Source organism: Diceros bicornis, chromosome 2 (assembly GCF_020826845.1).
Source record: "Diceros bicornis minor isolate mBicDic1 chromosome 2, mDicBic1.mat.cur, whole genome shotgun sequence".
Lineage (NCBI taxonomy): Eukaryota > Metazoa > Chordata > Mammalia > Perissodactyla > Rhinocerotidae > Diceros > Diceros bicornis.
Genome location: NC_080741.1, coordinates 33727068 through 33753849, shown reverse-complemented (window position 1 = coordinate 33753849; position 26782 = coordinate 33727068). Strand labels below are relative to the sequence as shown.

General features: G+C 37.8%; 1 protein-coding gene across 8 annotated transcripts in view; it reads right to left on the bottom strand.

The window, feature by feature from the left end:
• The window catches only part of RBMS3 (RNA binding motif single stranded interacting protein 3), a 679730-nt gene that overhangs the window by 520998 nt on the left and 131950 nt on the right, over positions 1-26782 (bottom strand). For 5 of the 8 annotated variants that reach the window (XM_058554287.1, XM_058554222.1, XM_058554257.1 and 2 more), the window contains exon 2: positions 16587-16759. In XM_058554287.1, coding sequence (XP_058410270.1) covers positions 16587-16759 — 173 coding nt within the window. The remainder of the gene's footprint in view (positions 1-16586; positions 16760-26782) is intronic. The other 3 variants (XM_058554276.1, XM_058554230.1, XM_058554248.1) reach the window with 1 other exon arrangement.

Sequence of the window (26782 nt, the reverse complement as noted above, 5' to 3'; positions counted from 1 at the left end):
ACAGGAGTTTTGTGCAAAACCTGCCAGGTCTGCCCCTCCAAAAAGTGAGGAATCCTGATCTACTTGAACATCTGGGGACAACAAAGCAAAACAAAACACCTCATAAGCAGAGGGCTGAGCAGGTGGGTAATATTTTGAGTAATATTGAACATCGTTTAATTCTATACTGGAGAGAGACGAAAATGCTGGTGGAATGGTCTTTTGTGTGTTCACTCACTTCTAATGACCTGAAATTTTGCTTTTACTGCCTTTTTATCTTAGAAAGCCCAGAGAGGGGAGCCCGTAGTGATTTTTGGAAGTACCTAAGACAATATTCTAGAAAAAATTCTTTCTTGTTTTACCTTCTTTACCACCACCTACACCCTTTCAACTATCTGGCTCAGCATTTTGCAACTATAAAATGGTTGGTATCCTAGTTTTAATATACAAAAGGGTATTAACACAAATTAGTTATTCTGTAAAGTTTGGTTCTGTAGAATGCAATTTCTTCCCACTCTGTCCTAAGGGGTGAAAATGATATGAGTTGAAGATATAAGAAGCATTCACAGGAAATTAGTTCCAATAGTTAATAACATTTCACACCACAAACTGTTATGGGCACTTGACATGTGGCAGGCATTGAGCTGAACATTGGGGATACAATGGTGAAGAGGACACAATGTCTGCTTTCAAGGAAATTATAGTCTCCAAATACAGAAGTGTTAATAAGCATATAGACACTGTGTGTGTGTGTGTGTGTGTGTGTGTGTGTGTGTGTTTGTGTGTGTGGTATGTGCTGACGGGTACTGGCCATAGTACTTGCTTTGAAAAACTAGCCACAAGTTTCCCATTTGCCCCACTATTTTTGGTACATCAAGTACATGCTTTTCTTATTCCTTTGTAATTTGACTTTTTTGTTTGTTTTCTATTTATCACCATAGTTTAGGCTTAGGGCATCTACTTTTCATCAGGTTCCAAAGTTACCTCTATGAACAAGGCACTCAGGAACAAAAGATGAGTCATACATTTGCGGTATTTTCAATGTTTTAACAATTAGCATTAACACAGCAGTTCGCACAAAAGTAACACAGCATTTTGAATTCAGATGAAAGCACTGTCAGTAAAATTGAATGTTGTACTTTAAAAGACAAATCTACTAATTCAGTGAGACCAATTAATGCTTTAGGACGTATTGTTCATTAGCAGAAAGCAGGGATCTCAGAGAATTGGAAATCAAACAGTTGTGTGTTTTGTATCAGAAGGAGTCTGGAAGGTCATGAAATCAGAGGGGCAAATGAGGGTCAGGCAGATAAAAGGACTTGCCGAGGCCATGGAGCTCTTTGGTGGCCAAGCTAGCAAGAGACTTCGGGTCTCCCAATTTCCAGTCACTGCACTAGTGGTCCATCCTTGGCAACGTTTTCCCGGACCCAATGTGTGCCTTTCAAATACATTCCTTACCGCTTCTTACTGGCCAGTTGGGAGCTCTGGGTGGGTAGTAAGCACCCATGAGCTGACAATCCCCTGCCTTGGGCATGCTAGGCAGATGCTAGGCCTTCTGTTTCCTTCTTGGCTCTAGCTTGGGGGCTGTGGTTCCTCAGCTTCTCTCAGTTTTCCCAGAAAACTTTCAACGGAGTGCAATAGCATGAAATATGCTGCTCCCATTTATGTCAACACAGGGATGTGAAACCGGAATTCTACGATGACTGTGGTAAAAAACGAAACTCTGGAGCAAGTTGGAAACCCGAGGCCCATGTAGTATTGGGCTGCACACAGCGTCTCAAATTGACACCCTGGTCCCAAAAAACAAGTGCATGTGATGCAATAGTGTAATCAAAATTTCTTGCAACATAAAACCTATTTTTGAAATATGTTGAGATAAAGTTTAACTTTCTTGTCTTAGACTAAGATGATGGCCCTTATGGTATTAAAATAAACTTGTAAAAAAAATGTGCTAGTGATAATAAATGTATGCTACTAGATCTGTGTGCTAGGAAATAATAGATAGTAGGTACTTTGTTTAGCATCATTATTTAGTAAAATTAGAAGTTGGTAATACCATGTTGACCATCCCCTCTTTTGTTACTTGACTGCTTTCCTCAATCTGAAAGTCTGGGAATTATTACGCTACACTACACAAAACATTTGGCAGTTTACGCAGGCAGTGAGTGATAGAATGACTATAACTATATCAAAGAGCATTTATATCATGCTGATAACCAGGAAATAGTAACTTCCATTTGAAATATGATTTAATATTTTCAGATACTTTATCATAATTTGTTGGAAGAGTTTTCCATGCTATTTTTAAAAAGAGAGACAGGACATTAAAACAAACAAAACACATTTTGCTGAAGTGTTTTTTTCCCCAAACTAGACACTTGACACTATTTTTTAGGTAGTTACTGTGCAAGGTGCTACACTGACTGTACATTATAGGTACGTTGTTTTGGCAGAATTTTGCAAGTAATTAATTAATTTTCTTTTCTTATTTTTTTTTCCTGAGGAAGATTTGCCCTGAGCTAACATCCTTTGGCAATCTTCCTCTTTTTTTGCTTGATCAAGATTTGCCCTGAGCTAACATCTGTGCCAATCTTCCTCTATTTTGTACGTGGGTTGCCATCATAGCATGGCTGATGAGTGGTGTAGGTCCATGCCTGGGATCTGAACACGTGAAACTGGGCCGCCAAAGCAGAGTGCGCCAAACTTAACCATTGCGTCACTGGGCCAGCTCCTTAATTAATTCTCTTGTAGTGGCTCAGAAAGTCATTCCTTTATGCCCATTGAGGGGCATTTCTGAGACTGGAGTTTGCAGTATGGTTTGGTGTCACCAAGAAATGGTGTGGAAATAATTTTCCTCCTCTCCCTACATCCATGGTGATTAAAGGACCCAAGTTCTAGGCCAAGTTTTGGTGAAAAGGGTCTGATTCGACAACTTCTGTGTTTATTTCAGTAGTTCAACCCAGGTAAAGCTTGAGAGAGTAGGCTCTACAGCCTGGGTTTGAGTTTCTATCCAGCCACTTTTAGGATACATCAGTTGTTATGTAAAGTTATACAACCTTCAGAAAATTACTTAACCTCTCTGTGCCTCAGTTCCCTTAGCTACAAAAGAGAATAGCAGTAGCTCGTTGGGAATGAAGAGGTTGACAATTAAATGAAATAATACTTGTAAGGAGAGGTGTGGTTTACCTGGAACTAAGGGATTCCCAGGATGTGGGACTTTCACATTAAAACTGGGAAAGTCCTGAACAAGCCAGAAAGAGTTGGTCACTCTACTTGCAAAGTACTTGTAACAAGAGCTGGTACAGAACACTCACTAAAACGTCAGCTCTCACTATAATTGTTCTTTTCACTGGAATTCAAACTCGCAATGAATACGAATGCATTCATCTTCCACAGAATTAACGTGAAGTTGTAACCTAAGAACTACTACCCTTTTGCTTTAGAGTTAGAGAAAACAGAGTCACATACAGAGTCAGAGAACCAAGACCTGATTGTTTATGTAATGTAAATCACTTTCTACTCAGACAAAATGATCCTGACAAGAAAGCGTTCCCTGGAAATACGCCTCCTTTCCCTCTCTTAGAGGTGTCATTCATTATTAGTGCAAGATGAATCCTCTTTTAAATTTTGAAATTGGGGAAGCTGTTTTCAGTTCTCTGATAACTTCATTTCTAGTTCTTACTTGAACTGCTTACGGCCTTTTTCTGGTCTGCGGTCATGAAAGTATCCTAAGGATACTTTATCCAATAAAGCAGGTAATTGTAGCGATCACCAAGTTCACTGTGATCATGCCATCGTTCTATGTTGAGACATGCTGATCATCTACAGATTATGTCTCTGACTTGCCCTGTGATGTCGAAGCATGAATCAGTGAAACAGGCCAGTTCTTTATCTTAAACTTGGTTGCTTTCCCAAGATTGCTATGCAAGAATCAGCAAGGTTCAATTTTGCAGGTAACAAATCAATGTCCGGCTCAGCGCCTTTGAAAACTCTTGTGTGGGGGGCAGCAATTACCAATAACCAAAGTCTGTGTCCTGAATAACAAAGGCAATTGTGTTTACGTAGATAAAGTCTACGAGTAAAGAATTGTAGAACACCAGAGCAGCAAGTGACTTGGGATAGTGTGTTGTGATTCACAGAGTTTCAGGACAGAGCTAGAAATCATTTGAACAAAATGACCATTAGCTTCACACAGAATGTTCAGATTGGGAGCAAATTCATTTCAGTTTATATTGGGAAAGGTCTTTTAAACATAATACTCACTGGGTGCTCACTCCACGCCAGGCTCTATTGTAGTTCTTTCCATGTATTAACTCATTTGATTCTCTTAGCTACTTTAAAAGGAAGGTACCCTTACGATATCCATTTTACAGAAAGAGAAATTGAGCAACAGAGAATTGGTGTAACTTGTCCAAGGACCCAAACCTAATCAACGATAGACTTGAGAGCTGAACTCAGAGTGGTCCTCACAATGACATAAAGAAAACAAGGCTACCTGTACAGAGAACTGGAATAACGGGCTCTCTGTATTTTCGGAGAAAGAAGTCAAACTAAACTAAGTTTGACATGCACCTGAATTTATATATTTATGAAAGAATATTTCAATAATTTATATTATTTAAGCATCTGTCTCCCTGATTCTAAATTTAGTGTAATTTTTAAATAAATAGAGATCTCTAGGAAACAAAAAAGAATTTTAAAAAAGTTGTTCAGTAGAAGGACTGGAAACACTTTTTTTTTTTTTTTGGTGAGGAAGACCAACCCTGAGCTAACATCTGATGCCAATCCTCCTCTTTTTTGCTGAGGAAGACTGGCTCTGGGCTAACATCTGTGCCCATCTTCCTCTACTTTATATGGGACGCCACCACAGCATGGCTTGACAGATGGCGCATCAGTGCGCACCCGGGATCTGAACTGGTGAACCCCGGGCCACCACAGCTGAGCACGCGCACTTAACTGCTTGCGCCACTGGGTTGGCCCCTGGAAACACTTTTTAAATATATACTTTGTAAGAAAATTTAGTTGATAAGAACTGATCCAAGCTAAAACCAAACTCAACTTGTTGATTGAGCAATAAAATATGATATCAGAATACCATTAATATATACACATTAAGATTAACAAATATGTTTTAAATCATTTTATTATATTCTAAGAGCTAAAACGCTTGGCATCAATTTGATTCAAAAACTTCCATTATATTTTTTAAAGCATGTTATTATGCCATATTTATACAACTATAAGTGTCGTCAGATTTGTTTTGCGCTACATTTTAATTTTTGTCTTTTAGATAGAACCTAAGTTGTATACATTTATCCTGATACTGTGAATGTTTATAGTGAAAATATACCACTACACAACAGATGGCAATGCTAATACAAAATTCTATAAGCTAACACAAGGATTCACGGTTACAGAGATAAATAAGGCAAGAATAATGTAAAAACCAAAATATGTGCATTGTTTGAATACAGAACCCTTAAGTTACAGGTCAGCTCCACTTAACTTAGTGGATTATAAATTAACATGAGTATGAATGATAAAGATTTTTTCCATTACATAAGTGAATAACAATAACTTGCATTTATTTATTAAGGGTTTAATATGTATCAGTCACTAATAGGCTCCGATGGGCTAAATGACTTGACCAAGCTTCCACAACCAGTAAGTGGTTAATTAGAACCCATAGCTGACTCAAAATTCTCTGCTACTCTCATGGTATGACGCTGACTCCATGTTTTCCTAAGTAGAGTGACTTTAAATTGTGAACTTCCTAGCATATGATTGTATTTTTAAAAAGCTTTGGCAATGATGGAAGTGTTTTATATCTTGATTATTGCGGTGGCTACATAGGTGCATATATTTGTCAAAACTCATCAAATCCTACGCTCAAAACGAGTGCATTTAATTTTACTTCTCAACACTGTTCATTTAAAAACTATAACAAAAAATCCATTTACAAAAATTTCAGGGGCATATTTATTGTATAAAATAAAGTACTCATTTGTCAAGAGACACCACAGTGTTAGAGATATAATGAATATAATAACAGATAAAAAGTCAAGCAAAAAAGTTTTTTTTAAATTTTCTTTTTAAGAATAAATTGTAACTATAACTTATTCACAATCATATGATTAAATAACATATACAGATTATAGTACTACCAATTTTCAGATGAAAAGCTGTTATTTCTAATATGACAAATTCACAGATATGCTTTCTGTGTTTTTTCATCAATAGTCTCTTATATTGTGTTCCCAAGTCATTGGTTGCAAGGTGAAACCTGTAGAAAAATTCCAGAGCCAAAAAAATCTCAGCAAACACCATTCAATGAGCCCAAATTGCTTTGCATTAGATATGGAATTAGCAGTCAGTGGCACCCTGTGATCTGTTTGACAGCCAAAACCTGATAGCTCTGGCAAGAATAAATGGTTATTTCCTGTCTCAGGAGCAATATTGAGTAAGCTAAGTATTGATCCTTATTTGGTTCCTTAAATACATGTGACTCAAGTTACCCTGAAGCTTCCCTCCAAAACTCTCCTTGGGATCTACACGATAAAAGAGCTTCATATTCAAAACGTTTCTTCTTTCAGTCCAGCGGTACAACTTTGAATGCAGTGTCTAAGATAAAACTCTGCTTCCTAGATCTTCCACTATAAACTCAAGTCTACTCTGGAAAAGCTTTACAATGTAACTTCAATGAAATAATTTTTATATTACTGATGAATTCAGGTTTTATTTAGTCATTAAATATTTAACAGTTACCACTTAAATCCCTGGAACTATGCTAGGCACTGGGGCTACAAAAATTAACAAGATAAATCTACTGTCCTCAAAAGTTTATAGTTAAGGAAGGCGGGAGGGGGAAGAGAGATAGAAAGTTAGAGACAGAGATAGAGACAGAGGTAGAGAGAGAAAGAGAGAGACAGAGGATAAACCGGAAGATTAGTGGGGGAAAAAAATGTTAGGAAAGATGACTATTTAGGTATACTTTGGGCACTAAGGAGAGATAGGCATTTCCACTTGGAAGGATTGTCAGGTGACAACCCTGAAGAAAGGCCCACCAAATGGTTTTCAGTCTTTATCTCTCGACAAAGACTGCTCTGGTCAAGCTTGTCAATGACCTCCATGTTGCCAAATCCAAATGTAACTTCTCTGTTGGTACATTTCTTAACTTTTCAATAGTATTCAACACACTTGATCTTTCTGTCTTCCTGAGATACTTTCTTCTCCCAGCTTCTATAATATCACACTCTCCTGCTTTCCTGGTTTTCCTCTGTCTCATTAGTTATTCCCTTATAAACTCTTTTCTTGGCTTCTCCTCATCTCAGAACCACAGAATGTTGAGCTGTGTGACCACTTTTCTTTTCTTGGTATGTACACACCCTATGTATGAATCATGGTTAAGAGAGGGAATTATTAAACAAAACTCCTTAATTTAAACCCTGGACTTGCCAATTACCAGCTGTGTAACCTTGGGAAAGTCACTTAACTTCTTTGTGTCATTAGTTTTTCACCTATAAAATGTGGATTGTCATGAGGTATAAATGAGTTAACACATGTAATATGAAGTATTTATGTGTACAATACTTAGAATAATGTCTAGCATAAATTAGGCACTAAATCGTTATCCCATCAGTATGTGTTTAAATGCCATTCATGATTCCCATTCTATATATTTTACTCTAATTCATGCTTTGAAAACTAGTAATATATCAAGCTGCCACCTTGTATCTCATTTTAGATGTCTAACAGGATCTCAAAAATGACAAGACTGAGGAGAACTCTTGATTTCTATCCACCCAAAATTGCTTCTTCTACAATCCTCCTCATTTTACTAAATGGTTATATACTCTCTCTAGATGCCTAGGCCAAAAACTGAGGAATTATCCCTAATTTCTCTTTCTGAAACCATCTTTCCATGTCCAATTCATCAGTAACTTCTGTCAAAACTATCTCCAAAATATATCCTGAATCCATCACATCTAACCTCCGCCACCACTGTGATCCTGCTCCAAGCCACCATCATCTCCTTCTTAGACTTCCACAATGGTCTCCTTGCTCATTTGTTTGCTTCTTCTCTCATGCTCCCCTAAAATCCATTCTCTAGAGTAGCCAGAATAACTTTCCTAAAAATAAATAAATAAATTAGGATAAAATCCAATCTCCATACTCTGGCTTACAAAACTCTACTGATTTGGCCCTGGCATATCTTTTTTACTTCATCTCTTACCATCCACACCTCCCCTTACTCACTATTCCTTTCTATTCTGACTTTCTTTATGTCCCTTGAATACACCGTGCTCATTTCCACCTTTGGGCTTTTGTATGAGCTCTTATATCTGTCTGTAATGACCTTCCTCCTGAATATCATATTCATGGCTCCTTCTTGTAACTGGGATCTCACCTCAAAGAGGTCACTCAGTCTATAGTAACCTCCCAGTCATGACTTACATGGTCATTTCAATGGTGTTTCAATCTCCTTTTCCTGGCATATTCTGGTGTTTTCTTCTTTACTTATTCATTCATTCATATATTATCTCTCTCCGTTAGAATGCAAGTTCTATGCAGAGATTTACCAGTCCTTAAGGTATCTGTGGTGACTGGCACATAGACGACATTCAACAAATACTTTTGAATAAATGAGTAAATAAACTACGGCAGTAGTGAAGAAGAAGAGGTGTTGGATATCATAAATACCAAGCAGTTGAAACCTATGTACTTTGGAACTGTTTCTAGGTTGAGGAAAGGAATGACCCCAAGGTTTTTTATTTGGATGACTGGGTGGATGATGGTGCTATTTGCAGAGAAAGAAAACATTGAAGAAGGAAGCAACTCAGAAATAATCTTTTTTGGACAATGAGTTTGATAGCTCTTGGGATACAAATTTGGAATTTTTCAGGGAATAATGAGATATGGATCTAGGATTAAAAGACAACTCCATAGGCTGGAGATGTAGATTTAATAATTACCAGAATAGCTGAAGTTATTTGAGTAGAGGAAAACAGATAGTTTGTGGAGGGAGAAGAGAGGAGGTCCAAACTGTGGAAAACACCAAAGTATTCAAGAGCAAATAGAGGAGGAGAAGTTAGAAAGCAAAATTTCCAAAAAGTAGGAGGAGGCCTAGGAAAAAGGAGTATGATAGCCAAGGAGGAAGAAAGTTTCAAGAATAAAAAAGAGAGGTGAACAAGGCCAAGTAACAGAGAGATTGGACAAAATAAGGACCAAAAACAGTCAGCTATATTTGGCAATGAGAAGATTGTTGGGCAAACTGAAAACCAAGATGCCATCTGAACCTGCCAGAGTCCAGCCCTTGAACCACAAGTCCCTCAAAATTTCAGGAACTCAACAAGATACCTGCCTCTAATTCAACTTCCCCCAGAGCTCCAGGACTTTACTTGGCACATCTGAGAAAGCTGATCTTACTCTTTCCCACATCCAGCTTTTTTGTTCTATCACCAACATGGTAACCTAAGTCAACTGGTGTTCTCAGTGGTTTCATTTTTATTTTTCTCTTCCTTCTTTCTAGGATAAACAGGAAAAAGTATTGTCAGCTATCAGCAATTTAAATAAACATATCTTTGAAAAATCACGGACATTCAGCAGAATCTTCTTCATCCAAGGTAATGAAAACAATAATGAATGGTCAATGAATCAGTGAGATGATAGTTTCCAGGATGCCCCCCAAATGCTAGAAGATGCTGATTATTTTTTAAGATTCACTAGATTTACGTCATTAGACTATAGTCAGCAAGAAAAATGTAAATATATAGAGAAGTTTAATAATGTAAGTCAAAATAGGAAGAGTTTCTTGCTTAATCATCAAATAAATGTAAACATTAAAAAGTGGAATGTTGAAGAAATGTTTGACTTACAAAAATTATGTGAAGGAGGAAAGTGAGATCCTTCCAAGTACATTCTTTAAAGCACTTTTAGAGACCTATTCCAAGGCTTGGTTTTCCATGTCTAAATCTAAAAATCCCATTTTGTAATGAGAAAATCCAATTCATCCCAAAATTATCTTAATAAAATTTATTTTTAAGCTTTCTGGTTAATTGAAAACAAATTGGTGGCTCCTATGAAATTTCTAGATTCTATGAAAGTCAGAGTAAGGAAGTTAAAACAGGGGATTAAATTATGTTTTCCGATTAGTGTGGACATCATTTACTGCAGGGGTTCTCAAACTTTACTACACATTAGAATTACCTTAACAAGCTTTTAAAAATCTCAATGTCTAAGCTGACTCCATACTAATTAAATCAGAATCCCTGGGGGTGAGATCCAGGCATCAGTATTTTTTAAAGCTCCTCAAGGGATTCTCCTAGGCAGTCATGGATGTGAGAACCTATGACTTATGCCACCCTTGTTCTTATTAAAGGAATGTTTCAGCAGCTATGAGTAAGGACTTTGAAGTCAGAGCCGGGTCTAGAATCCTGATGTCTGTGTACACTTGGACAAGCCCCTTAACCTTTTGAGCAGCAGTTTACTCAACTATTACTCAGTAATTATTGTTCCCACTTCATAGGGTTGTTTTCAGCATTAAATAAGGTAATATAAAAACTTAATAGAGTTCATGGTATGTAATAATCACACAATAAAAGTTGCTAATAATATAACAATTCATTATTAGTGATAATTATTTGTTAATTACAAACTAAATACTATGTCTGGTTTACAATACATACGTGGCAAACATAATTGTACCTAAATTTGAACTAATATATGTAACCAAGTGTCAGATCTATGCTGACTCAATGAATTCAGACATCCAGTTTGGACCTTAAAGGTGCTCTCTCATTTGAATTACACAAAGACAGGGTTCAAAGATCCTCAAATTCACTTCCTCCTCACACCTGCCACCACACAGATTTATGACACCTCAAAGGCAGCTGCGTAATTTGAGTCTGACTTGCAGGAGAAAGCTACTAATAAATTTCCTCGGTCTTATTAGAGGGAACTCTTAAATCTTCATTGACACAGTAAGCAAGAACCCAAAAAATTTCCAGTCGCATTTTTCTTATTTATTTGGTTACCCTGGAGTGCACAATGACTTGTTTTCCCTTAGTTGTATCTGAACAGTTTGACAGATTACAGTGACAAGGTTACTTTTAAATTGATAAGAAGTTTGATTGTGTCAGTGCATTTGTCAAAACTGTCTGACACTATGTATAATGGACCCTGCACTCGGAGCCCGGATGGTACTTGAGTCTGCTCTTACCATTCAGTGTTCAGCGCAGACTGTAAGGAGATCCAACAGGGTTGGGCAAAAGATGGGAGATTAGCTTGGGCAGACCTTCAGCTCTTGAGCACAGACATTCCTACTTTGTTCCCCTGGCTTTTCATTGTGGGCATTTCTCTTCTCTCGTTAAATGTTAAAGTGACATTTACAGGTTCACTTTAAAGCGAGCAATGCTGGGGTGTCATAGCTTGAGCAAGGAGAACATTTACAGAGGAAAAAGAAGGGCAGGACAGCCGACTTTCTGGTCTTCTGGTGATGATGGGAAATATGTATGTGCCTACCCAAGAGTTTCCCTCCTTTTCCTTGATTCTGCTTCAAGTGGCTTTAGCAGCATGTTCACTTTATAACAGAAGAACAATTCACCCTGGACCTACAATGTTGTCATTACCTCCAGTTAGCTAATCACAGGGAAGTGGGGGCAATGTCCAGCTGGGGCTTTCTGAGAGCATTGTATTAATTAAAATTTATAAGTCTTGAAGATGGTTAGATGAAAGGTATTGCAGATGTGGAAAATATAAACACACTAATAATTTTTTTCCATTTTAAATTCTGTCCATTATGTTAAATATATGGTTTTATTTTTTTAAGAACAATCTCAGTGTGTTTCCAGGGCATATTTACAATCATATAATACAAGTTATCAATTTCTTTGAGGGTGGAAATATAGCTTAATAGGTGAAAATCATTATACCACCAAAATTTTATTTGGTCCAAAAAATTTACAGTGCTCTCTCTCTTTATTAAGCCAAATCTATCTTCCCCCACTTTTGTCACCTCTCGAGATAAGCAGAAAGGGTATATAATCCAAGAATTCCACCCATGGTCTCCAACTGATAAGCCACTCCATGAATATAATTGTATAATCAGTTGGAGTTTTAGTTTTCATTATTTCTGCCATTAGTGCTTTTAAGAGTGCAGCCACTAACTGTTTAATAGTATATTGATGACCCATTCATGACAAGGTAAGAAAAAGAGATAAACAAAAAATCAATTGATTTGGGTCCTACTCTGTCCTACTTCACTGTTTCTTTGGAGTTCATTTGAATGATTGTCTTTCAAGCCCTTGTTCTTTAATGGAAATACAAATGCATATGAAAAAAGACATCTTTCACTACCCATAATTGTTCCACTACCACAATTACTAATTCTCATGTCCTCTTCTATGACCATAAATTATTCTTTTTCCAGCTTTCTTTTCAACTGTTCCTACTCTGATTGTCCCTTGATCTCACGGGGTCCCTTCTTGCCACTCTGCAGTTGGAGTTATCTTTTTTGAAACAAAAATCTGACTATGTCACCTTCCTGTTTATGACAATTCAATGGTTTCCTCCATTGCTCTTAGGATAAAGCAAAGCTCCTAACATGATCTTCAAAGGGATCACCTTATCCCTCTCCATGTTTCCAGCTCATTTTGCCCTATACTCCACCTCCCTGTCTCTGCTATAACCACGCCGTCCTTTGTTCAGCCCCTCATCCTTGCCATGCTCTCTTCAGCCATTAGTTCTGTACACATGAAGTTTCCTCTGCCTGAAAAGCTCTTCCCTTCTTTCTTCATTTAAACTTGATTTAATTTAAAAAAATTAAATAGTTAAACCTATTCCTCCTTCTGATCTTACCTCAACTGCCACTTCCTCAGAGATTCCTTTGCTCATTGCCCTAACTAGGTCTAATCCCATGTTACAAACACTCCTAGTTCCATACTCCTCTCTTTTCTTGCATTTATAGTTGCAATTTGATATCAAATCATATGATCATTTAATTGATGTCTATTTTCCCTAGTAGAATATAAGCTCTGCTAAAGCAAGGCCTTTGTATAAATTCACTCACCACTTAATCTCAGCATAGTATCTGGCATGCCACACAAGTACTCTGTAAATATTTCTTGATTGAGAATACAATAAAGTTCCTTGAGATTTCTCAGGATAAAGACATTACAAGGTCTGTATTTCCTAAAAGACACACAATGCAATGTATTTATCCAAAATGTAGGCATAACTAGAGAGATTTTCCACAGAGTAAAGTCATTCTTAATGTCTATTATTCTTCAGTCTTGTATTCTTTTCTTTGATTTTACTTTGAATCCAAACATAGGAGCTTTGATGATGAATGTGAATGGAATCCCTTAATAAGAATTTCCTCTCAGATTATACATTGAGAAATAATGTAATTTCTTTTCTTTAATATCATTTTCTTGCTGTTCGTTAGTATTAATATGGATATTGTATTCTAATACCAGATAATTTGATAAGTCTATGCCTTTTTTGTATATCTCTGTTTTCTCTTATTTTATTACTATGGATATTAGCAAATATTGCATTTCCCATAATGTAAGGAAATATTAACTCTAAAGTACCTATAATTTCATAGGAATAAACACGGAAACATGATCTTGATGGCAAGTTCATTTAAACCTACAAATATTATCTGTTTTATAGGTGAAATTATTTTAAATTGGTGGAGTAGTAAAGGGAATGCAAAATGATTTGAATCTCTGGAAGACTGCTAATGTGAAATAGTCATGAGCAATGTAAGAGACCAACACTATAAGAGAGGAAACAGGATTTTACTAGTGACCTACACTGGTCTCTTACCAAACGCATCTCCAGCCATCAGGTCATACTTGTGCCACTGAATCAGTCCCGGTTGTGGCCCTGCCAACACTGCAAAAATGGATTGGTAAAAGATATAAAAGGTGACCCAGATTTTACTGCTAAAAAATGAGGTCCTAGATGAAATATCAGAATTTTAGAGTGAAAGTAGTTTAAAAAACTACCAGACACATTATTTATACATGAGAGAAAGCAAAGTTAAGAGGGGACAAGTCATTTGTCTAAGGCTACATACCCAGTTGATGGCACAGCCAGGACTGAAACCCAAATCCCTTAGTGCACAGCTATTTCCACTACATTATGCTGCTCGATCATACCAGTTCTCTAAAATTCTCTAAAAATGAGTCTAAGCAATAAACCCCAGGTCCAGACCCCTTCCGTAGCTGGAAGACAAAAATATTTTTACAATAATAATAACATGGGCCAGATCTAATTACCACGCAAAAATTAATATGAACAAATTACCATCACCGTCTGTTCACTAAGCATTCTTTAAATTTCTCAAATGCACAAAAGAAACATTAACAAAACCTCTTTTTTCAATAACAAAGTTTCTGTGTCACCACATCTCTTTCCTGAGTTAAAAATGCCAGTACAGCTTTTTAGGTAACATTTTCCATTTATAAATTTCTGGCAACATTCTTTGCAGAAATGGACACTGACACAGAAATTCATGGTATAATGCTACCTCAGTGGTATGTTCATAAACCAGCTCTCCAAAAAAAATTTAAAAAGCCCCGATTTGTAGGGCTTCCTGATTCCTGTGATATAAATACTCCCACCACGGCTGATTTCAAGACACTGAGTCTGTAACAAATCACTCACAGAATTCCTGAATATTTAAGAATTGGCTCTAGCGCAGTAGTCAGAGGCAGCTCCAGCACACCAGTGATACTACAGGAAAACCTAGAAATAATCAAACTCAACGCACTCTTTTACAAGAGGAAACTGAGGCTCAAAGAGAGTAAATGATCTTCCTTAAGATCACGCAGTGGCTGAGCAGGTTTTAATACACAAGATTTCAGCTCAACTATTCTCATATGTTAAGTGAAACTTTATGCATTCGAAATACATCTTATTTCTTTATATTATTGTAGAGGGAAGTGCTTCTCGAAAAACCCACAGTGCTTACAATGCCAGGAAGCTTGTTAGAAATGCATATTCTTGGGCTCCACCCCAGACCTAGTGAATCATAATCTCTTGGGCCTAAAAATCTGTGTTTCAATAACCTCTCTGAGTAGTACAGAGCAATGGGAAAGACTCTTTCCTTAATACACACCAATATTTTTTTTATGAATGAGATTCATATGCAAATCAAAGGTAATAGTCATCTTTCTTTTTCACATCAGCATCCTTTACAGGAGAACTTCATCTGAAGCTTCCAATGTAAAGTCCGCAATCTTTCACATGTTCAAAGGCCTTACTTTTCTAACAGTTTAGATTTTTCTAACAGCAACAACAAGAAAAATTTGAGTTATTGACCTTCCAATTCTCAACCTCAACATTTTATAGACCAAAACCTAACATAGATTTGTATATCTTAGCCCTGGCACTTTTCTTTCTTTTTTTAAAGTGCTTTTAAATAAATATTTATTTTTCAATGTTCTGCCTTACCTCCTTCACAAATCAAGACAGTCAATAGTAACAGGGCGCCCCCACCGTAATCCACATACTGCCTTGTCAACTGATTATATAGTTATGTATTTGTGTTTTGGTTTATTGGCCATTTCCTGTTGTTTTGATATTTGTTCCGCATCTTAAAAACCAGAACAAAAGCAAATAAATACCGTCTGCTTTGTTTTCCTCTTCCAGTATTTTAGAGGTTGGAAAATTTACAAAATAAATATCCTCTCAACCTTCTTGTAAAAGCATTGCAAAAGAGAGAAAAATTGAGTAATAGTTTCCCCAAATTTAAAAATACCCAGCTAAGGCACAATCAAATGACAAATAGCTGTACTGATAGTGCTTTGAAAATAATCAGACAGCAATCTAAAAATACAGGTCTATGATTTTTAATTCATTATCCATTATTAACTTTGGAGGATAAACTTAAATATGTCTATTTATTTGCACAGAAATAAGAAAGTTCATAACATAAGTGTTGGTAGATAATAGATTAATGAAGACATTTTGGAAGGGCATTTAATCACTACCACATTTCCTCACAAATATACAACTACTTGATGAGTGCAGTTCTCGGCCTTGGTGGGAAATAGCTTCCCTGGACTTAGGAGTTGGTGTTTTCAAGGAAGCTAGAGGATTAGCCTTATAATCCCCCAATTACCTGATCCCAGCTGAACTTACACTTACCAAGAACTGGTCAGAAAAGCTTTGCCACACAGGAGGTAACCACCCTGAAATCCACTGCTTCTGAGTTTTTGAGATTCCCTTCACTAATACTTCTCAAAAAAGCCGATTCCTTCATGAGATTCACCATTGATTCTACCAGCCACTAAGTTTGAGAATCCATCTCAATGCTTGCTCCTCATCTTTCTGGTCAATACATGCATATCAGTCAGCACTCCCCCATATATCTACTCAAGAATCTCCACTCCCACAGCAAAAAATAAACGAATTCCATTCCTGAAAATAAGCTGAACTCAGATCTCAAATTTAAGTCCTGTTTGTACAGCAGAGCCTTCCTCACTGAGACACCAATGAATGGGTAGATTGGGTGCAAAATCAAGTCCTGGGTGGACTGAGCCCACATGGGCGAGTATATGGGTTAGAAACAGTGCAGAGAGCAGAAGGGCACTTACGGTTGGCACAGCTTGATTAGGTCCTGGTCAGTGGTGCCTGGTGGGAGGCCTCGAATGTACAGGTTCGTTTTACTCAACTGTTCCCCGCTGCTGTTGTTGCTGCTGTTGTTGCTGCTGCTGTTTGTGCTGGGGCTGGGAGGAGCCATGGGGTGGGGAGCTGGTGCATAGGACTGCTGGAAACAGAAAAGGCTGTTACTTGAAAAACAAAGCCAGCACCTATTCACAGGCCAGCAGAGCAACTTGAAAGCAATGCAAGCTTCTCGGCCTCTCCAACGCACACATGCACACACATATTTATATCACTACTCTGTGTACTTCCGAGAACATCACTTGCTTTCCCCGCTCTGGCTCTGCATTTGGATCAGCATAAGTTAGCTGTAAATGGGTCAGAAAGAAGTTCTCAGGTACTCCTGACACTAGCATATGGCTTCTGAGTTTGTCTACTGTGCTTTTCTTTAGACTTGTAAAGTAGCATGTTATCTCCCTCACCGATAAAGAACACAGTTCCCTCCTGGCACCAAAGCTCTGCCTCTCGCTCACATTTAGCAGCCAAACATCTTTGGTCTGCCTCTACTCCTTGTGTCTTCCTTTTCTCTAAAGAAACTTCATATTGTTGTCCTCACTATCACTCTCCAGCACACTTCCTGATACATAGAAATCACTCTATAAACAGTGATTCTATGAACGAATGAACGAATGAATGAACCTATCTTATCTCTTTCCCCCATTCCCAAATCTGCATTTCATGGTGAATGTCCTTTGTTCGCGGGACTGAGCCGCCGTTCTCTCCATACTCAAGATCCCCTTTAAAAATACTCTAATCCAGGGGGGCCAGCCTGGCGGCGTAGTGGTTACGTTCGTGCACTCTGCTTCAGGAGCCTGGGGTTCTCTGGTTTGGATCCTGGGCGTGGACCTATGCACTGCTCATCAAGCCATGCTGAGGTGGCATCCCACATAGAGCAACTAGAAGGATCTACAACTATGACATACAACTATCTACTGGGGCTTTGGGGAGAAAAATGGAAAAAAGGAGGATGATTGGTAACATATGTTAGCTCACGGCCAGTCTTCCTCAAAAAAGAAAAAAAAATTTCTAAATAAGAAAAAAAAAATTCTGATCTAGGCACTATTGACAACTTGGACGAGATAATACTTTGTTGTGGGGGTGTGTCCTGTTCGTTATAGGATAGGAGCAACATCCTTGGCCTTTACCCACCAGATTCTAGTAGCACCCATCCCCCAGATGTGACAACGAAAAATGTCTCCACCCACTGCCCAGTGTCCTCTGGGGAGAAAATCTCCCCCAGGAGAGAACCACTCCTCTAACCTGTCACACTCTTTTATGATAAAATGGAAATGATAAAATGATCACCAGTAACTTGGAATATACAATGATGAGGGTCTTTATAACTATACATGCCAGATTTAGTAGATACATTACTCATTATACTTCATATCTTTTTCATACAGGTGTATCTTCAAAAGTTCTAAAATTATACTGGCTGTTTGGGTTTGAGTCCCTGCTGTGTTTCTTATTGGCTGTGTGACCTTTGGATGGTACCTTAGCATCTCTGAGACTCAATATTCTCATTAATATGAGGAGGACAAAAATAGTACTCTTCTATGTCATAGGGTCTTTACAAAAACTCAATGAGCTAATGCAAACAAAATGGTTCCTGGAAATTAGTAAGTGTGCAATAAATGTTAGCAACAACAAAAATGCAAGAATAATAATAATGATAATATTTGTGGTTCATGTCTGTCTTGTCAGTGATATTAGTCTATATAACTATCCTAGATATTCTCAACCATAACCCAGAATGTTACCTAAAGGCGCAAGGAGCACGTTCATCAAGATTCCAGTGGAGAAATTTTTGGCTGAGATTTAACTTGAAGACTCATTAGCTGTTTTATCAGGGGTGAGAGGTGTATACTTATCAAACAGCTAGCAGGTCCTTAATAAATACTTAGGCTACATCATGTACAATAAAAATTGAATGAACATAGCACTTAGCTCATAGAGATAAGAGGTCAATATTCAGCAGTATCCAGCCTTGCTTCTTGCTCTAATAGTCTGTTTACCTTGCAGAATTTCAGATTTGCCCCCGTCCATATTTTGAACTGGCTATAACACATTGCCTCTTAGATGTAGCAAGTCAAGATACAACTCATTAGATCTGCACCTTCATCTCCCAATTCCCCTCACCAGCCACCCATTACAATGACCCCTCATCTTTTTGGTGTTGCTGTCATTCTTCCAGCCTCCATGCTAGAAATCTTGGTGTTAGCTTCCCCTATTCCCTAATCCTAAATCTCATAATACAATCAGCCACCAAAATCTCTGAGAGGTTTCTAGAATCATCCTTTCCTCTAAATTCCCAGTTTCCCTAGGCCAGGGTCTGAACCACCTCATATGTGAAGGGCTTCAAGCTTTCTATTTGGACTCCCTTCCCTCATGCTGTCCTCTTATTAACTGGAGGAGGTGCGAGGAGGAAACAAGAAGCCAAATAGTCAAATGCAAGCACAAACTGGTCCAGAGTGTATTGGGTAGTTTGCTTGAGGAATGGGGAGGTGAGAGAGCAGATATGATGGCAGAAAAATCCAGAGCCTCCAACTCCCTTCTTTGAAATAAACATTTTCCCCAACCATTTCTTTAGTATTACTGAATTTCTTACCAACAATTTTAATACAGAATTTTTAAATGAATTACACAGGAGAACACTTTCTGTCCCCAATATTTGGATAACATGACATATATTCATTGTCTTTTGGAATTTAATATCTGCATAAAGTTTCTTGGCTGGCATGGAAAACTACTCCTTCTTGACCTAAGAATTCTGTTTCTCTCCTCAGACACCCCATAACACTTAAGTTCTCCCTCTTTACAAGCCCTGCACTTGATAGGTGTTCCATCCATCTTTGCTGAAGTAGCGTCCTGGTGTCTGTATCTCACCATGGCACAGATGGGATTTATCTTTTACTTCCCTTATGTGCTTTATGCTCTTAAATTTCCCAGGGCTTTTTAAAAGCTGTTTGTTACCACTTTCACCTCCCCTCTCTCCAAATTCTTTGAATTCCATTCTGTACTCAGGCTTCTTTTAAAATGAGGCTTTGTTTAAAGCAGTTTTTCCCATTGCCTAGCCTTTAAAACCACCAGGGAGCCAGAAAAATGTCTCTAGCTTTATGTATCACAAATCAGATGGACCAGTTCAGATTGAGCCCTTGACTGATAAAATAAGAAAGCACCAACTACAGGATGATCAATATATATTTACTTAATTCTTCCCCCCAGGGGTCTTTGCGAGCATTTCCACTGCAGGAACACCATTTAGTAAATTGCGTGGTGCCTAAAACAATAAATGTGCCCTCCAAAGGGCCCACGGTATTCACTGGGAAAAAATTAAACAAAACAGTCAAAAGCAAATCAAAGTTGGGATGTATACAGGGAAATTGTGTGCATGGAGATGAGGTATGTAATTTATAAATAGGAGTGGAAGCACCAGACTCTTGTGAAGAAACGACATATTTCAAAAGCCCTTTGAAAAAAGTACACAATCAAAGGTGGTTTTCTATGTCACATTCTTGTTTGTGAGCTCTAGAAATTTTGCTGAAAGCGGTCGACTTTCTCAGTGTTATTGAACCAATAAATCCACAGATTTTAAAATCCAGTGCCGGCACTCTTGCTAATCCTTAATATTTCATTTATCTGTTGATGATACACTGAACGATTCAGGTAGCAGTCTGCATTGTAAATCATTCTTCGGTTTTAAGAACTATAAATTCCTACCTCTCCACTCATTTTCAAAATACACATCCTTTAATCAACAAAACATTGGCAGAAGGTTCCCAGAATGTCTGACAAATGCACAGGCTTAAATGAATTAATTTGTGAAAAGCAAAAGCGATTTTGTATGCTCTGTCTGCCAAAGACAAATGACCAAACTACAGCATCTTAAAAAAAATGGAGGGAGGACATCAATAATCTTTAGGTTTGATGGGTCACAGCAGCCACTTTCCTGATTAAAAGTGGTTCTGATTCCTTTCTCAATTCTTTGTCTTTAGATGGATTTGGAATTTTATCATTGATTAGCTTTTAAATCATTTTAGGCACTAAGAAAGAAATATTAAAACGTTAGTAGAAAAAAATTATTTTCCTTCAGATAAAGTTGACATTGCTATATTGCTCAAGGCCACACTTTGTAAATCCTATTTAGAAGTGGTGAGGACTTACGGTCTGGGGTTACCTAACACTATAACACCGTGCTGTAACAGGACAAGGGAGTGTTATGAATTTGCAGCGTCAACTTGGTTAGAACCAGTAGAAAACGACAGATTTTCAGAAGAGGGGCTTCAGATGGCACTCCGATTGAAGGAGGGAGATAGAGGACTTCTCTAGAAGCTGCATACGCTTGGCAAGTACGCAGATTTTTCTTAGATGTTTATTCATGGTGGCATTGCTGGGAGGGTCTGTTAGGGATTATGGGATGGAGGCTAAAGCCCTCTTAACCGCATGTTGAGGCTGCTAAATCAGCAGATCAGTACCAGTATCCTCTTTAGGAAATCAAATAAAATGATTTGGCATCCATTTTGGAAGGTGTTATTCTTAAAATAATGATTGTAATAATTATAGGCAACATTTGTTGTGTGCTTGCTAAGCATCTAATGTGTTATCTTCATAACAGCCCAACGAGGCAAATAATATTCTTCTGTGTTTGCAAAGGAGAAAACTGAGGCACAGAAAGGGGAAATGACCATCTCAAGGTCACACAGCTAGAACCCCAATATGAACCCAGGGAGTCTGACTCCGGAAGCCATGTGGTCCCCCACAACACTACAGAACTTCACCTCTTAATGATATGGGCACCAGTAAACTCAGACGGCTTTCTTGTGAACTGTCGATGATGACACTGGCAGAAGCTCTGGTGCATCCAAGTATAAGCGAGAAAAGAATGATGATGATAAACAACACGCAGTCAAAATGAAAGTTAACAAGCCCTTTCCCTCTATCAGAATTTAAATGAAGTTCATCTTAAAATTTAATTTCAAAGGGGAAGTGACCATAAGAACTAAGCGTGTTATGAGTTTTCCAAATAATGTCAAACAAGTGGGTTCATTTGTCAAGATTCATGGTTTGTTATCTAACAACAGGAAAATGAACTGGCTTGTAGATCATCCTAAACAGCTGATTCATTTAGTGTGCTTTGTTAATATGCCTCATTTTTCAAGTTTGAAAAGTGAATCAACCGGGTCCTCCTACACTCTTGTAGAATGTGTGGTTTGTGTGTGAGGTTTGGAGGGAGGCTTGTGTTTTTACCAACTACGGATTTTGGAGGTAGATGGGAGAGGGATATGAGTTGTTTTTTTTGTTTGTTTTCCTGTTCGTTTGAACAGAAAGCATTTGGTACACTCATTAATGTTGTTCACACATAGATAGGGCAAAGTAAATCATTAAAAATCATCTTTTATACAATGTCAAACTACATTCAGTGAACACTTGTCTGAAGGCAAGGTTGTAGTATACATACACTAGCCAGATAATTTTAAACTAGGGTTCTCAATCATGGCACTACTGACACTTTGGACAGGACAATTCTTTGTTGTAAGGGGCTGCCCTGTGCATTGTAGGATGTTTAACAGCACCCCTGCACTCTACCACTAGATGTCAGTTGTACTACCCTCCCTTCAAGTTGTGGCAACCAAAAATGTCTCCAGATTGCCAAATGTCCCCGTGGGGGATGAAATCGCTCCTGGTTGAGAATCACTGCTTTAAACAGATCCAGCCCCTCCCCTTGAAGGGCCAATACAGTACCCCTCATGGAATAATGATACTAGGTCAATGGCCCAAACCTACTTCATTGAAAAAACCCCACCACGTAACCAAAGTTCAACTTCTCACCCACAAATGCATACAGCATTCACCTCCCCAAGCCTCCGCCCTCTGTAACTAACATGTCAGTATGCCACATTTCACTTGCAGCAGTCTAGATGTGAAACACACTTCTCCCTGTGATTGAAAACATAACTCTTTTACAAAGATAATTTTAAATATTTTTTGCATGCAATTCCCCTTGGCTGGGAATGACAGGGCCTTGATGCCAAACTGCAGTCAATTCTATTCCCGGCATCTGGTTGCTGGCAGGATCCTGAAGCAGTTGGTCTGGTGGTTTTGGAGTAGCCTTGGACTCCATCACACAGCAGTCTGTTCTGCTGATGGTCTCCCCAATTTGTTTTTATTCATCTCCAGTGCAACAGAATTTGTACTCTTTTATCCACTCAAGGGTAAAGCCTTGGATAAAGTCTCCCGTGGGACTGACATGCCAACTCTTTTACTATCCAAAAATGAATACAAACCACATTCCTGTCTTAAATCATACATTATTTAGCTAGCACGTACACATGCAATCCATTGCTCAGTGGAGATCGCTGCTGCAGGCTATTGGATTCCTCTCCCAGACAGTGTAATTTCCACATAACATTGCTTCTGCAGACCTCTCTTCTAGTGTGAACACAACACAAGAGAGTGAACATGGCAAGAACCGTTGCACTCACTGGAGTGTCCAAAACAGCCTCAAATGCCGGTGAAGGTGAATATTGTCCATGCAAGTAATAATAAATGCAGCTAAATTAATATCTAAGGCAAGCCATGCAATTTTAGCCATACTTGCACGAACCACCTACATTATAGCTTTGCAATTTTATGCGAGGCAATTGCCTCTCCATTATCTGGAATATGACTATAGAAAACAATTGTTTCAATTATGCCTTTTATAATAGAGTTTGGTGAAAACCTGCCCCACTTCTCTTTTCCTACCCACAGCTCGGAGATGGAAATGAACAACAAAGGACAAAACTTCCCACAAGAGGCAATCATTTACATATTCTCTGTCAACTGGTCTAGGTAATAGCTGCTGTCAACAGTGGTAACATGGTGCTTATGAGCTCCAGACTGCCCACTGAGAGTTCTGCTCTGCCTCTAACTAGGCACTTAAACCTCTAGTCATGAGTAAAAGAGGGATTATGATTGTCTCACCTCAAATGACTGCTATGAGGCTTTAATATATAAATTACACGTAGAATAAGTGCCTGGCATAGAGTTAATACACAATAAATATTTTTTTGTTCTTATCATTTGCACCATCATCAGGAGGCAGATCCTTAAAATGAACATTGCTCTCTCAGTCTTAGTTTGAGTAATTTATCTTTAAGGGTGTGCTACAAGAGTCAATTATTTATTTTTTTAAGCATGGGAGCCACTATTCTTGAGATGAAACTATGTCATTAGAACTGTGGTTTGCCATTTTCATCAAGAACCAAAAAGCAATAACAAGGCAGTGATGAAAGAATCATTGTGGGTGGAATGGCTAATTAGTTTCAAGGTATTTACAAATCACTACCAAGGTTTTATTAAAATTCTGTTAGGGGGGCCAGCCCCATGGCATAGTGGTTAAGTGCGTGTGCTCCACTGCTGGCGGCCCAGGTTCGGATCCTGGGCGTGCACTGACGCACCGCTTGTCAGGCCATGCTGTGGTGGCATCCCATATAAAGTGGAGGAAGATGGGCACAGATGTTAGCCCAGGGCCAGTCTTCCTCAGCAAAAAGAGAAGGATTGGCATGGTTGTTAGCTCAGGGCTGATCTTCCTCACACACACAAAAAAAATTCTGTTAGGATGAGATTTGCTTTTGCTCTAAATATTAGTTTTTTAAAACCTCAGCAGATTGCATAATCACACATTGCTCTGTGCTATTTACAAATAGGCTTAATCTAAAGCCATTGAATTTCATTCAGAGGTTTAGATATTAAAGGACATTTTAAAATTCATGGTACTTGGAAACACAAGTAAAGTAGTTTTTGTTCATTTCAAGCACCTATAAACCAATTTCATTAACAAACGCACAAGCTAGAGAAGAGTGCTGCTATAAATGATGCCAATGGCCTTTTATAAAGATTTCTCCGTTCTGCAAATGCCAATGACATCTGGTCTTTGCCTCAACTCCTCTTTTATTTTGGCCAACTCTTGATCTCTTTAAGAAAAAATAAAATTAAAACACACTTCAAAATTTGAGGTGCTTACGGCATTAGTTTAAAAAGTCAAGTCTACACTTGAAAATAACCCAAACAGCGCCTCATTCCAATATTGATAATGATTGGTTCCTTCTGCAAAAAATGAGCCACGATTGGTTCACCAGGTGGCAATTACAACATCTGTTAACAATGTACCAATAATTGTTAGAATTCCCCAGAAATACCAAAAGCGACTGTAATCCCTGTATGGGACCTCTATTCTGTTTGTCTGGGAAATATTTCAGAGATCAACTCAAATGTCTGTTTATATGTTGGGCTCTTAGAATCACTGGGAAAAGAGTGAAAATCCAGAACTGGTCACCATCAACTGTTCATGGAGGTCACTGGGATAGCCAAAGATCGGCATCTTAATTCAGAATGCGATCAGAGATACAGTGGAACTCTTGTGAAGAACAGAACAATTACACTTGAGTCACATTCTTGTGCCTTATAAGATATATTTACTTAAATTCTTAGTTTGGTGTTTTCCTCGTAATCTCTATTTTTGATCCTTTTCTTATTTTTTTTAAATATTCTATGTTTAACAGTTCAATATTCTCTGTTTCCCTAAAATTACAATTACTAATATTGCCAACAATTAATTCCCCTAGATTTATTATGTATGCTGTCCTAAATAGAACAGAGACCAATAGATGTAGCTTAAAGGGCACCACCATAAAATATGTTGGCAGAGTACTTTATTGCAACTAAATGAACACTTTCAAAGTTTTCTTCTTCAGTCATGAAAACAGATGTAATGAACCATTTTTCTACTCAATTGACTAATTTTTATATTAATCAATTTTGCTACTGATTTGGTTACTGGTAGCTAATGAGTGATACAAATAAAACATTTTGTTTTAAACAATGTTTAAAAACATCACTATCAATAGTGGAAAGCTAATCAGAACACCAAATGATATAAGGCTTTTTTGATACACCAAATGACTAATTTTTATATTAATCAATTTTGCTACTGATTTGGTTACTGGTAGCTAATGAGTGATAGAAATAAAACATTTTGTTTTAAACAATGTTTAAAAACATCACTATCAATAGTGGAAAGCTAATCAGAACACCAAATGATATAAGGCTTTTTTGATACACCAAATGATTTTGCCCAATTACATCAGAATTTTGTTTTTCTGAAAGTGAATCTATGTTGACTCAGGAGTAATGCAATAATAGCATAAATAAAATGTACCATGAAATCTAATTCCCTTATCCAGGCTCTCACCCCCATCTCCACAATGTCTCTCCAGCTCATATCTAATCCTATTTCCCAGGGTTCACTCACATTTCATGCCACACCATAGCCACATTTGCAACTGTACCTTATTTTATCTTCTTCCCCTCACCTGGAATACCTGGCCTGCAGTCCTATATCTTATTCTAGGTTGACTCTAAAATTCATCTTAAAAACTGGGACACTTTTGAGAGCAAAAGAGGGAGACATTAATAATTATATCAGGACACGAGGTACAAATTTTGACTATCCAAAGCAAATTGGAATATATGGTCACCCGATAATTACTTTCTGTTTACCTAAATCTCTCACATTCCTCTAGGATTACCTAAAATTCCATCCCATTTCATGACATTTTCCTTTTATTACTTTAGACCTATTTCATTTCCATATCTTTTCATTTTCTACATCATTAAAATCTACAAAAGTTTATAAAATAATCAACAAGAATAGCAATAGTTAATGTTTACTGAGCATATATTATATGCCAGGCATTATTCTAAGAGCATTGTATTCACTGACTGATTTAATGATCTTAGAACTTTTGAAGGTAGATACTATGATTATCCCCATATTGAGGATGAGAATACTGAAACTCAGGGAGGTTAAATGACTTTTCAAGGTTGTCCAGCATCTCTGCAACACATCTAGGACCTAAAGCCAGGCAGTCTTCATTCCAGTTAATTCTAGATTTAAATCTAGATATGTGCAGCCCAATACGGGAGCCATTAGTTACACATAGCTATTTAAATTTAAATATAATCCAAATTAATTAAGATAAAAAATTTAGTTCCTCAGTCGCACTAGCAACATTTCAAATGTTCAAAAACACATGGCTACTAACTGCTATATTGGACAGGCAGACATAGACATGTCCATCGTTGCAGA